At 35.7% G+C, this 14991-nt stretch overlaps 1 protein-coding gene and 1 pseudogene across 2 annotated transcripts; both read right to left on the bottom strand.

The window, feature by feature from the left end:
* Positions 1–801: 801 nt before the first annotated feature.
* Positions 802–11180, bottom strand: LOC116306412 (uncharacterized; annotated as a pseudogene). Its single transcript, XR_004198261.2, has 2 exons — positions 10798–11180; positions 802–3458 (listed from the first exon to the last, which is right to left on the bottom strand). The product of XR_004198261.2 is annotated as an uncharacterized LOC116306412 (transcript).
* On the bottom strand, positions 4364–6470 carry LOC148912610 (uncharacterized). The gene has a single exon (XM_089027716.1). The coding sequence runs from the start codon at positions 6429–6431 to the stop codon at positions 4542–4544; it is 1890 nt and encodes a 629-aa protein (XP_088883842.1). The 5' UTR covers positions 6432–6470; the 3' UTR covers positions 4364–4541.
* Positions 11181–14991: the final 3811 nt, after the last annotated feature.

Raw genomic sequence — 14991 nt, forward strand, 5'->3', positions numbered from 1 at the left:
CATAAATAATGCATACTATATCAAAAGGTGTGAAAATAGTCCAAAATCGACCAAAACCATGGGCTATAGTCCATGCTTTTTGCTCAAAAATGCCCCAAAATGATCTATTTTGAATCCTTCATAAATAATGCATATCATCACAAAAGGTGTGAAAATAGTCCAAAATCCACCAAAACCATGGGCTATAGTCCATGCTTTTTGCTCAAAAATGCCCCAAAATGACCTATTTTTGAATCCTTCATAAATAATGCATACTATATCAAAAGGTGTGAAAATAGTCCAAAATCGACCAAAACCATGGGCTATAGTCCATGCTTTTTGCTCAAAAATGCCCCAAAATGATCTATTTTGAATCCTTCATAAATAATGCATATCATCACAAAAGGTGTGAAAATAGTCCAAAATCCACCAAAACCATGGGCTATAGTTCATGCTTTTTGCTCAAAAATGCCCCAAAATGCCCTATTTTGAATCCTTCATAAATAATGCATACTATATCAAAAGGTGTGAAAATAGTCCAAAATCCACCAAAACCATGGGCTATAGTCCATGATTTACTTACTTTTTTTCTATCTTTCTTTCTTCTTTCCTTTTTTTTTTTTTTTTTTTTTTTTTTTTTTTTTTTTTTTTTGTTTTTTTTGTTTTTTTGTTTTTTTGTTCTTGTCTTTCACTTTTTCTTTATTTCTTTCTTTTTTTTTCTTTCGCATTCTTTTTGCCTTTTTTATGCCTTTATTCTTCCAGTCAATATTCTATCCTTTCCGTTTTTCCCTTTCTTCCTTTCCCTTAAAATTAACATTAACATTTTTTCGTGTTGTTCATATTTATTATTAAAAATTTATCAAACTTAATTAATAAGAAAAAATAAACGAAACAATGCCTTGAGGCAGTACTTCTTTCCGCTCCCCCTCCCCCTTAGGATTACTTTATTACCACGTACACTCATCACACTACATCGCTTGTTTCAACTGAACAACAATAAACAACATTAAACAAACTCTTTTACATCGGGAGTAATTTACGTTTTCATATTTGAATTCAAGTGTCATTCTCTTCAGTATTATTTTCTTTATAGTACACTCAACAAAATTATTCGACTCTGATTAGTCGAGAGGAGTACAATTATAGCGTTAATTGTACTCCGTAGGAGTACCGAATTAAGTTGCTATGGCAACACGGCCAAAACAATGTCAAAACAATTATTTTCTATCATTTTGTACTTAAAAAACATATAAATAAAGTTTTAAAGCCGTAAGAACTAATCTTTTTTATGCATTTCAATTGCGCGATGGAGTGAAAATCGGCCGCCAAATAGACAAAGATGAACGGCGTCGCTTCGCATTTTTTACTGACATTTTGTTGAGTGAACTATAAACAAACAATCGCACGATCTTCTCCATACAATTTGGAATTAATAGACACTATTGATTTCCAAATTGTACTCGAGATCGTGCGATTTCCTATACTAATTATCATTGTCTTCATTTTCAGACTATTCCATTGTACATGTTTTTTGTTTTTCTCCTTTTTCCGAATTAGAGTAATGTTCTTCGTTACCAACTGCATGTCATTCTCTTGAGTATGATGCTATCCTTATCAGTGACACTAGGATAATCACAGTATTCTCCTACATCAAATCACATGTCATTCCCTTCAGTATGATGCTATCTTTATCAGTGACACTAGGATAATCACAGTATACTCCTACATCAAATCACATGTCATTCCCTTCAGTATGATGCTATCTTTATCAGTGACACTAGGATCTCTAGTATATAAACATAACTGATTTTGTCTTTTCAAATCACATGTCATTCCCTTGAGTATGTATTTTTTTCTGTATTTGTCAATGTAAAACCGTTTTGAATTGCTTCGGACTTGTCTATTTATAATTCAGCTACTCATAGTTTCCACAACGACCAAGGGATTTCAAAAATCTTGGTTTTGTCTATTTTGCACATGCGCTATAATGTTGGCTCTTGTCAATCATAGTCCTAAAACGAGGCTTAACCTGTATCAACGAGTCTGCAGTCAAATTTCACAGCGGTATTACATTCAAACTAAGAAAACTGTGAACACCTAAAATATGTCTGGAATGTTAAACATCGTATCCTGACCAATGGCATGCGACTGTTAATTAGAAATAAATTCATTCGCACATACCATTTGTCAGAACACGATGCTTCACATTCCAGATATATTTAGGTTTTCAAGGTTTTCTTAGTTTGACTGTAACCTAAACGATCGAGTAAAAAGGTCAAATAGTTTTGATTCAAACCAGTCCGTTTTCTATTGGTTTCATCCTAACCGAGCGTCGCAAAAACCTCCATAGTAAAGAAAGCATCATTGCCCGCATTATTCAAGATCTCGTCGGCTCGGATATTGTTATTTATGTCCAGCGGAATTTCCAGATCGTTCATGACCCATTGCAGATCCCTATGCACGTGATCACCTACAAAGGGAGAAACCGCTGTGTGTAATAACTTAGTATCGATGACTTTAACTCCCCTGATGTCGATGCCTCGTTCCTTGAGGTACGCGGTAAGGTTTTCTGCCGCATGCGCAGTAATGTATTCAACTCTATGTGACAAATCCTCTATGATTCTCTTGGCCTCCAACAACGAAATCTCCTGGGTCACTCCGAACCGGAAACTATCCCGGTTATCCGGCATGAGGCATTCATTTTTAAGATGCTTATTATCTCGAATGATATAATGATTGCAACCCAGCACTTGCGACCTGGTTTCCAAGGAAACCATTCGGAAGACAACGCACCCAATTTCAAGAATATCCGAAGGATTCTCTTCGAAGACTTCCAGATCCAGCGCCAGTATTTTGCAGCTTTTTTCCGAGATGTGATCTCGAAGTTGATCCAAGAGTCGAATTCCACGTACATTTTTCTGGAATAGTATTTCATCATTCTTTCTCCGTAGATTTTCAATACACCTTATTGAAATCTCCTTCCGATGCAAAAATGTGCTTTCGACAAGGCAGCCTTCTCTTTGAAAGCCTCGTAGGAGGAATATGTGGCACTTTGAATCCAACATACCTCTGTAGCTTCGCTTTGATGCGGTTGTACAAAATAAATCAACGAATAGCTTGGCCGTGTCGTTACAATCAAACGCGGTCACAAAAACAGACTTGCTAAGATGACGATTATAGACCCTTTTGAAAAATTTTGTCGCGTCAACTCCATAGTCCCCACTCTTTTGGCTACAGAACGATATCCATCCATTTTTTATCTTGATGTATTCGTACATATATTCCGGACATTCCTCCCCACATGGCAGGCTGTAGTTTGTTGCCATGGTGTTGTCTCTCTCGAAGTTTTCTTGGTAGGTTATAATCTTGATCCCGAATAACTTTTTTAGCTTAGTTTTGAAGTCGTAGAAGGAGTTACAGGGTGTATTGAGGTTTGATGCTGTGGACGAGTTGCAGTAGAACTGCTCTGAATATGAACGCTGTTGAAAAAAAAGGGATAAAGAAAAAGCAAGTCAGTAAAAATTCAGTTATATTTTGCACAATTAATTATATCTGCAAAAATTAGCTATTATTACATTTACATATTACAAAGTGATTATTATTATTTTAAGATATATATGTAAATTATGCCTTGAGCGACTAAATAAACTGGGGAGTTTTCTAGTTAGGCTCTAGAAGTCTCAATATCGAATAGACAATTTTTCCAAATTTATTTTCCGCTGTGTTCCATGACTATAGATTCATTTTCGCAGAGGTTGTCTCGATTTTGCGTAGAATATGCATATATTCTGTGTTCCTGTCGTTGAAGTTGTACATTCTTTACTTTACCGTGTTGGTATTTGTGACATTAGAAAACTTCAACTCTTAGCACGGCGTTCTTATAGATACCGCAAACTTAAAGCTGCAGTTCGACGTCAGACGTTTTCCTTTCGACATTTAGCAAGGCTTCATAACGAAGTCAGTGTTGCTGGAAGAGCCGCCATATTGAATGTCAACGATGCTGAGTGTTTCTCTGTGTTTGCGGGCGCGTTTTAGGGCCTGATCCCTAGCAGTAAACCTGATGCTAAAGGCCTCGATCTAATTAACAAGAGGCTAATCATGAGCACATGAATCTGAACACAGCGGTACTTTAAGAAAACAAGAGGAAAAACGGAGAAACGGGAGAAAATTCCTTGAAGCACAGGAGAGAACCACTGACACTGAAGTAATCGAACCTCGTGTAATGGCGGGTCAGGGGATTGAACCAACGATATGAGCGGCGACGCATAGCGGGAAAATTTAGCTTCCGGTACTAAACGCGTCTACCACACAAAAAGAGCGGGAAAACTTTATTTCCGGTGAAAACGAACGACTTATTCAAATTCAAAACACGTAATATTGTATTAATTAAATTATTATTATTGTCAGCAGTAAACACGTTTGAATGCTAATTAGGTAAGCTAGATAGGGCGTAATTTCGTAACCTACCAGCATGACAGGATTAATAATATATACAATCACTTAAAACCAATTATTAATGTTCTTAAGATGCAGTTTAAATACTTGGAATGTTTGAAATGTCCTTAAGATGTGATTAATTTGAATGTTCTTGCAATGTTCACTGTGCAGCTTAATACCGCTTTCTGCATTCTGAGTAATACATCTTTGTATCTTGCTCCAAAGATATTCTTCATCTCAGGCTCCATCTCTTTAGACCATCCTCCAAGAGCGTCCAAAATGAGGTTCACTTGCAAGATCGTGTATCCTGGGTGTTGTTTTGTGAGCTCAAGTCTAAGTGCTCCATACTTCTTCGTCTTCTCTTTGTCTTTCTTTTCTCGGTTGTTAACCCACGGACAGCTCATTTCCACCATGAGTACTTTCTTGTTATTGTGGTCGATGAAACGCGCGTCCACACGGTTAGATCGTACATACATGTGGTCAGCATATACAGGTACATCCCAGTATGCTTCAGCGTCAGTTGATTTGTAGAGTGGTTTGGGTTTGACATCAGAAAACCATGGGGGTGTACTATCAGCCAGTTTGAGATCTCTTAGCATCTCAAAGAAAAACACTTTCAAAGCAGCGTTGTGTCTATCCAGGTACTTGGACTGTGCAAGAGACGGACATCCAGCCAGTACATGTGCCAGACATTCGGAACCCTCGCCGCACATTCTGCATGTGACATTATTCTTGTCTGTTGTTCCCGTCTTGTAGGCGGAGTAGACTCTCGTTGGGGTTAGCTGTTCGTACAATTCCATAATGCCTGCAACACAATGGGTAGGAGCGCTTACCCACTTGTTAAGCCATGCAAAGCAGCCTTCATGACTTAATTGATCATCCTGCCATCTTGCTTTCAGTAGACTTCCTTGCCAATGTTGATCTTCAACCTTCCCCACGAGTTTTTCATTTACAGCTTTCTTAAGGTGTTTCTTAATGTGCATTCCCTTGATCTGTATCTCCGGTTCTTCTAATGGGCTACATGACGGTTCTGGGGTATTTAGGTTCAGAGTTGTTCTCAGTTCCTGGGCAAATTTCTTTGCATCACTAATGAGAGAGGAGAATCCCTTGTCTGCAGCTCTTTCTTCAAACTGTTGAACAGCTCTCATCATAGGGTCCGGACTCTCGTAAAGTTTGACAGCAGCCTTGATCTTGATCAGCTTATACTCTTGTTCAATGGATCGCAGTCCTCGTCCTCCTTTCTCTCTAGGTAGATATAATACAGCTGTTGAGCTAAGTGGATGTCGTCCTCCATTCCCGCTGATGATCTTCCTTGTTTCTCTATCGATAATACGTAGCTCAGCAAGTGGCCAGTGCTGGGTCCACATAGGATATGTGAGCACCGGAAGTGCAAACTGGTTGGTAGCAAGGACGCGATTATAATCAGATAGTGGGCTTGTCCAGATCACAGATAGCCTACTCAAATACTCCTTTGCTGCTTCTGTAAGTACTTGCTTCTCGTCTTGTAAAATGGACTCTTTAATCCCTAGGAACTCGTAGCTGGCTCCCCACTCTAGTTTCTTAACCACTGATGTCTCGTCGAGCTTGAGATCTTTAGCATCTTCAACTTGTTTGCCCCTTCGTACATAGATGACGCTGCATTTCTTTGAATTCCGCTGAAGCCCCATGTCTTGCATAGCAGTGCAGGTTGATCGAAGTACCCGGTTTAGCTTAAGTTCAGATGCAGCAAAGACTTTAAGGTCATCAACATAAAGTAAATGAGTTACTTTAGTCGATAAAGGCTTGGACAGTTTATATCCCTCTGACGCATTCAATAACCAAGAAACAGGATTAAGACACAATGTGAAAAGGCGAGGACAAAGGGCGTCACCTTGGGGCAGCCCCTTGTGAAATCTAATGATGGTGGACGTTTCATTCCCTTGCTTTGTAGTAGCTACGATCTTAGTATTCCAACTTGCGCTCAGGTGTTTGATCACATTGCCAATCCAGCAGGGGACCCTGTGTACTTCCATCATCTCAATTAGCCAACTATGATCCACAGAATCATACGCTTTACGTTATTTTTATGTTATTATTATTATTATTATTATTATTATTAATATTATTCAAATAATAATAATATCCGTAGAATTATTTCAAACGTACAAGTTTAAAGCTTCTAACATGGTTTTAAAAAAAGAGACCAGATAAATAACTCGAAAGCTACTGATGAATAAGAGAATATGAACTTCTCTTAGTACGTGTTCTCTTGCTACGAACTTAAAGTGCCTATCACCCTTCTGACAATATTCACAGTATTGATTCTACATGGGGTAAGATGTCGAATAACCTGAAAAAAATTCATAGTTTGAGTGCAGCTTCTTGAAGTTATGAAGGTTTTTCCATGCCATATGCTAATGCGGTGACGTATGAGGAGGCATTTATGGTTATTTGTTGTTCCTTGTAATTCTAAACACCGGCTTCTATGTGAAAATTAGCTTGCAATAATTTCTATAAGAGCAATGGGAAAAACAATGACGTATTCCAAATTTTATTTATCTGTGCCAGTAATGTTTTGTATATTAAATGATTACTCCTCATACGTCACAACATTAGCATATGGCATGGAAAAGCCTTCATAACTTCAAGAAGCCGCACTCAAACTATGTCGTAATTTCTCAGTTCGGGCTTTTCCACATCTTACCCCATGTAGAATCAATACTGTGAATATTCTCAGAAGGGTGATAGGCACTTTAATATATATATTTACACATTTCAGTTGTTCCTTTAATTTCAGCATTTTTGGAGAGATACATTCATTATATTTTCTATTTAGTTAGATATTTTTTACCTGTATTTTTTAACCTATTCTTCAGGTTCGATTTATTTCTATTCCAAGCCGTCTATCATTCATCTTTTCAGCTGCGGTTGTTTCTAGCGAGCGGTAAATTTGAGTTCTGATACGCTTGAAATGTTCCGGGCTCTTTATGCAATGTCAATAACGAGTGTTTATGAAATTTTCCTAATGCATACCCTTGAGGTAAGAGCAAACAGACAAGTCTAAGGACTCCGTGGGGCCCTCAAAAAAAAAAATCGTCAACACTTTTCAATTTACAGCTCTACTTTCAAAAATACCTAATGTAGTGGTGCTATACTAGACTCGCGTCATTTAGGGCTCCTTCTATATTCATTATCGTTTAGAATAGGAAACATTAAATGTTTGTCGCCTAAGTAAAGACATTATCTTTGAACGCATGCCTCAAAATAGCACTGTTAGTACCGAAAGCTAACAAATCATCGGGGTTCTCTTGTTTTTAGCTCATTATTTTCTACATTTGTGATGAAAAAAGCTCTTGTACCAAATGACCATGAGAGCAGTAAATTTTCGTCTCCTACATTATCGTTGAAAACATGCCTTAAAATAGTTACATGTGTGAACAAAAAGCCAATAAATAACCAGAATTGTCTTAGTTGTTTTGAGCTCATTATTTCTACATATGACGAAAAAAGCTCTTGGATCAAATAAGAGCCGAGTCAATTTTAGGTCTACTTCTAGAAACATCGTTGAAAACATGCCTCAAAATAGTAGGCACACGTGGGTATGAAATAAATGACCAGAATCATCTCGTTTCAAGCTTATTATTTTCTACATTTGATGAAAAAAGCTCTAGTTGTAACAATAACTTTTGGTCTCCTTCTAAACTTAAAGACATTAATGTAGAAAACATGCCTCAAAATAGCACTGAGTACAAGGGCGGATCCAGGGTTTTTTTGAAGGGGGGTCTCAGGGGTAAATTTTGTGGGCAAAGGAATCCCAGTCGCATTTTTACCACAAGAAGCCCATTTGACCTCTGGAATGACAGGGGGGTCGCGACCCCCACGACCCTCCCCCTGGATCCGCCCTTGGAGTACCGAAAGCTAATAAGTGATCGGAATTCTCTTGTTTCGAGCTCATTATTTTCTACATTTCATGAAAAGAGATTCTTGTACAAAATTGGGAGCATTTTTTTTTTGTTTTGCTCGAAAAGACTTTTGCGTTGAAAACATACTTTAAAATAGGCAAATCCGCTAAAGAAAAATCTATAAATGGCCTGCATTATTATTTTCAGTTGTTTTTTTTTTTTTTGTTTTGTTTTGTTTTGTTTTTTTTGTTTTGTTTTTTTGTTTTTTTGTTTTTTTTGTTTTTAAACTCATTTTGTTTTTACATTTCATGAATAAAGTTCTTGGGGTAGCAGGAAACTCAACAGGGCCGTAACCAAAGGGGAGCACAGGGCGGACGTGCAGCCCCTCCCCCCGTCAAAGCTTGAGGTCCGCTAATCCATCTCCTCTTTTTATTTTTTTGGTTCTGCTTTTTTTGGTTACCTTTATTATTATTATTATTATTATTATTATTATTATTATTATTATTATTGGTTCTGCAAATTGCCTGTGCACCTCCCTGCAAGATCCCTAGTTACGCCACTGAGTTGGTAATACAAAAAACGATCAATGGTCCGATTTTATTCGATGTGCACCCTCCCTGTAAAAGCTCAAGACAGAAGTCAGCCTTATCCCTTATTTTCTAAGCAAAATAGTCTATAAAAATTAGAAAATATATGGTTAAATAAATAAAAAAAGATAAATATCGATCGAGCTCTTATTCCGCCAGTATCCCCGGGGGGGGCTATCATACTGTATTCGTATTCAAGAGGAAAACTGTTGTGCATCTTGTATTTTCCTTGCCATTTTAGTATTTAAAATTTGTATTGCTTAAAAGCCGGAAAGTAGATCAATAATCACTCGAAAATATTCTTAAAAGAACATATGTTATTACCAGTGGCAGATCCAGGATTTTTCAAAGGGGGTTCCGTTTTTTAAACTGTGTATAATTCTCTTTTGTTTAGTCGATGTTTGACAAAAAATTGGCTCTAATCACCTAATTTACTATCTAGTAACGGAACTTAAAGGTAAATTAAACATCATAACCGCAAATATCTATCATTTCGTGTTCAACATTATCTTTGTGGATACTTTCAAGCAAAATGTATAGACGTATTTCTATTACCTAAAAGATCAAACCTTCAAGGGGGGTTCCGTGGACCCCTTCGAACCCCCCTGGATCCGCCACGGATTACTAGTTATAGAAACTGACGTCTATCTATTATTTACCGGCAGCACGAAATATATCATTGAGGATATAATAAATGACATTAAAATTGATGGAGAGTTGTTGGCAAAAAAATATGCAGGGTTTGGTAAATAGTCTGGTTTTTCAGACTTAGTGTTCACCCGGATTGCCCGTGGGGGGGGGGGGGGGGTAGTTATTTTTTTAAGGGACTGCAAGGGGGTTCTTAAGAATTTTTTTGTCATTTAAAGATGTCACCTGCCCCCCCCCCCCCCCCCCTCCCCTCTTCCTTCTGCCATACATTATGAACGCAGCCTTAAGGCCTTTTACTACAAGAAGCAGAAAATAAACAAGTGCTAGATATATAATGGCTAATGACTAATTAATTCATCATAACCTCAGGCATTTCATTTTAAGGACCAATTAGGTGAATTTCCTTATAATTGGAATTCTAATTTTCTATATTGAGTTTGGACTTTGATTGGCTAAAATGATATAAGTGTTTTTGAAATTGCAATAAGTTGGGAAGATAATATGTAGAATAATACGGAGTTATATACTATAGTCAATAACGTCTCGTGTTTTGATTCAATCAAACTGCAAGTTATACTGACATTCTTTCAGTATTATCGTTTTCAGTTTATCCTTAAGCTTTACAATAAAAGAATAAATTCTTAGGCTCTCCAATAATTTTTTTCTTTTCTTTTTTTTTACACTAAAAAGAATCGAAATTTTTATCAGAAGCTAAACAATCTTTGTTTTGGTTTTCATAACATCCAAAGCCCTAATTATCTTTTATATATGCCAATTTTAAACTAAAATCCTTAATTACTATTCTTTTTACTCTTTATACTATAACTTAGCTTTGTTGTCTCATATTTAGGTTGAAAAGTTATCGTACATTAAATTGTAAATGATTTTTGTTTGTTTGTTTGTTTGTTTTTCGTTTGGATTATTGAAGAAGCCTTAAGTAAAACAGTTTTTATCACTTCATTGCGGTAGCCCAAGTCAGACACATCGTCTGTGCCAGAGTCAAGCATGATGTAGTGTCTAAACCTACAAATGACTGCAAAATCCATAAATCAGTATAAGCTAGATTTGAGTAAATAAAGATGATTTTAGAGAGAGAGAAAAAAAACAGAATGTAATCTTTCGTTTGACATAAGTTAAAGATGTAAACACGAAAACGTCAATAATCCATGATTCAAATATTTTAGTCGCGTATTGTTATTGATAATCAGCGCCAGCAAACTAATCCCAAACGACAGCAAATTGGCTTTTCTTTGTCAACAACAAACCTGTTGGTCCGAGTTTCAAGATTCAGTATAGTTGCGTCTTTTCCCTTTCACGATGTACTGTGGGCAATCGACTAGCTACCAACTCGTGTCATCTGTGCCGGGTTAATTCGGTTTAAGATACCATTCGAGTGTCATCAAAAATTGTTTTGTCCTTATAACTCAATTCAGCTAAAACTGACTGATGTTCGTTAATAGATTCAGATTCATTCCACAGGAAAGCCAATTGATTGTTCTTCTGGAACCCTATTCAATGCTGGGTGGTGTTATTTAATACCTAAAACCCTGTTTGCTGACAGGTGATTGGTTCCGAGAACCCATTTAAGTGTTCAGTCGCCTGTGTAAGCCATTGAAGTGCTAGAATCGAAAATCATCTAAATGCAAAAGTAAGCCAGTCCAGAGCTGTTTGATGGAAATAAAACAAGGTGAAATAGGACAAAAAGACCTAGCAATTCCGATATCAGCGGACATTAGCATAGAGAGTGATTAAGCTCCCTGTGGTTCGCGTAGATTAATATTTTTGATACAATAAAAGCAGAGTGGATCTCACGACAAATATTTTCATTATCCACAGGAAGGGCGCAGCACGACTGTTTATGGCTTTCAACGACACTTGGAAATATTAGTTAGGGCAAAATAATGGGGATAAAAATATATCAATTATGTTTCACCCTCTTGAAAATGATGAAAAACTTAGCAGGTTCTAGTTTCAACACTCAAGTGGCTTCCCAATATTTGCATTTGCAGAACGAGAAAAAACCGTTTCATTGTCGCTCTCTCTCTTGATATAAACACAAATTTGACAGCAAAATGGCTTTTTTGCACCGCTGAGCTTTTCACAGATAGTGGTGCATCTGAAGCCCCCTATTAAACCTGCTTTTGTCTATTGGTGTCGAATAGATTCAACACTGAATTGGTTTGCAAACCTATTAATTTTTACCTCAAAAAAGCGTTGTAATGGATTCCCCGATAAAGTTTTAACCATTGATTCTTATGCTGTTTTATGTTTTTTAATTGTAAACACTGCTCTGGACAGCAAAATTGAAATGGCTTTCGCATTAAACCGTGACTTCCTCGACATTGCGCCAAAGTGGCTTTTCCCGCAAAGCATTTTTTTATTCTAGCACTTTGGTGGCTTTACTTATGATTAATTAACACGTAATTGTCATACTTTAGCCGATCTGGTGTTTTTTGCTATTCACATCAAAAATTTATATGGTAAACAAACTATTGCTAAATTTAAGTATTCACTAATATTATAAAGTAATGAAGATATCTTTATTTTATAGTAATTGCGTTCTTCAGTGGCGGATCCAGGTCTTTAAGAGGGGGGGGGGGGTTCATTTTTGCAAATCTCGCCACAACAACAACGTTCTCTTGCATCATCATTTTTCCCATGAGGCACACATCACTGGCCTAGGGCCGCTCCTGATAGGGATAGCCTATCCACCAGTCCCATTTCATATTAAATCTCATGAGTTAGTACCATAATTTTATTTATTTATTTAAAAAAATATAAAAAATCCAAGGTACCAGCCGGTTGGGGAGGGGGGGGGGGTTCATTTGCACCCAATGAACCCCCACCCCCCCTAAATCCGCCACAGTTCTTTATAGCTAGTTATTTAGATTCAAGCTGAAAAGATAAATAGATCAATTTTATGGGGGTTTTTTGATGATACAATACAATTTGGAAGCCGTTTAACTGTCTGCTGTGCCAACTTTTGTATATAGTTCATTTTTCAGTTTAACGTATAAACGCGTGAAATAATTTACAGATCGAACCCTGAAACATCCGTCTGGGCTGATCTAAGTCAGGGCATGGCTAACTCACAGATTAAACCCTGGAACAACCTCTGGGCTGATCTAAGTCAGGGCACGGCTAACTCACAGATTAAACCCTGATACTGCAATTAAGGTCATAAATAAATGGATTCCTCTTTCTTCAGCTTTCTTCGCAGCTCACACTAGTTTTTAGCTAGTTATCTCTTCTTTCTATGATGGGTTTAGGGTTGGTGACCCCGTGGTCTTGGTGGGAACTTTTGGCACCAAAACGCGCGTGGTCTTTTCCATTGGATTTTCGTTCAATAGAGGTTTTTGACAATGCTGCGGCCATCTTAAATTACGATGCATTGGGGGTCGTCCAGAGGACAAATATTGAAAGTTTTGTTATAAATGGCGTTGATTTACATTTACGGTTCATAACAAGACAATTTGACAAAAGATTTAATAATCTTTCACCCTAAAATAACTATTGCAAAGTAGACAAAAAATAAAATAAAATAAAATAAAATAAAATAAAATAAAATAAAATAAAAAAATAAAATAAAATAAAATAAAATAAAATAAAATAAAAATAAAATAAAATAAAATGAAAATAAATAAAATAAAATAAAAGAACATAAAATAAAGAAATAAAATAAAATAAAGAAAATAAAATAAAATAAAATAAAATAAATAAAATAAAATAAAATAAATAAAATAAAATAAAATAAATAAAATAAAATAAATAAATAAAATAACATAAAATAAATAAAATAAAATAAACTAAATAAAATAAATAAAATAAATAAATAAAATAAATAAAATAAAATAAAATAAAATAAAATAAAACCATCCACCCACCCACTCCCATCCACTCCCTCACTCACCTCACCTCCCCCACCTCCCTCCCTCCCCCCCCTCCCTCCATCCCCTCACCTCACCTCACCTCACCTCACCTCCTAACTCCCCTATATATATATAGTTATACGTACAAAGGTCTAGATCTACCCAAAATCTACAAGCTACATGAAAATGACAAGAAGCGGAAATACACCGAAAGAGAGTAAACGAAATCGAACATGGAACATTTACTCCCCTTGTCTTTTGTACAACAGGAGGTATGAGTAAAGAATGCAAAACATATCACAGCAGGCTTGCTGAACTGATAGCCCGAAAGAAAGGTGAAGAGTACCACAAAACAATGGCATGGATTAGGGCCAAGACTTGTTTCTCTCTGTTAAGATCTGCACTTGTATGTCTACGAGGCTCAAGGACTATAAACAGAACTTATAATGATATAAACAACATAGACTTAGACATTCAGGTTGCTGAAAGCGCCATTTTATAAATTTAGATTTTTAGCTTATTAACGTAGATTTTAGATAAAGATACATAGTTATATATTTAATATATATTTCAATTTTCCTTATTAGTCAGTTTTTCATCTTATAATTCCTTCTTCTTTGTAAGTATTATATATTAACATATTCATATATAAATAATGGACAAATTCTATTCGTTTTTTACAATCTTGAAAAAATGTATAAATATTTAAAAATTATTAATTATTGATTAGAGATTATTGTTATTATTAATTATTGATTAAAGACTATATATTATTTAAAAAAATTTTTAAATATATATATATATAATTTTAAATAAAATAAAATAAAATAAAATAAAATAAAATAAAATAAAATAAAATAAAATAAAATAAAATAAAATAAAATAAAATAAAATAAAATAAAATAAAATAAAATAAAATAAAATAAATAAAATAAAATAAAATAAAATAAAATAAAATAAAATAAAATAATCTTGAAACAAATTTGTCTACAGCGTGACGGCACATGAGAAAACCTCAAAACTTTGAAGAAAAATGGAACCTTTTATGATAAAATAAAATAATCTTGAAACAAATTTGTCTACAGCGTGACGGCACATGAAAAAACCTCAAAACTTTGAAGAAAAATGGAACTTTTTATGATAAATGCAGCTGTTGTTGGTCTTGTCGGCATTTAGGGCATCAATAAACGATCTCGTGTCGCTGTGCTTGGTTTTTCGTAAACCACAGTTTATTTTGAAAGGTGCATTCAGTTCAGAAGTTCATTCATTCGGTTCAGAATTCAAGCACTCGCTGTTTTCCAAAAGCGAGCCTTTCAAAAACCGCATTTACACCAATCTAAACCATTACTCCAGTTTCGATTTTGTTTTTGTTTTTTTTGGATTAACCTCGATTTTGCATAGAATATTTGTGTGTTCCAGTGAAGGTACGTGAAAGTAATGTTAAGGTTGTGCATTCTTTACTTTACCGTTGGTATTTATGAATATTTATAGACACTGATACGAGGCCAACCCTGTGTGAATGAGTCTGTAATCAAGGAACACAGCGGTGATTTGGAACTCGAAAATTCCTCTTATATGCAAAACCTCGGA

This window comes from Actinia tenebrosa, unplaced genomic scaffold, assembly GCF_029948245.1.
Source record: "Actinia tenebrosa isolate PJP-AT-01 unplaced genomic scaffold, QUT_ActTen_1.0 PGA_scaffold11__36_contigs__length_13525064, whole genome shotgun sequence".
NCBI classification, from domain to species: Eukaryota; Metazoa; Cnidaria; class Anthozoa; order Actiniaria; family Actiniidae; genus Actinia; species Actinia tenebrosa.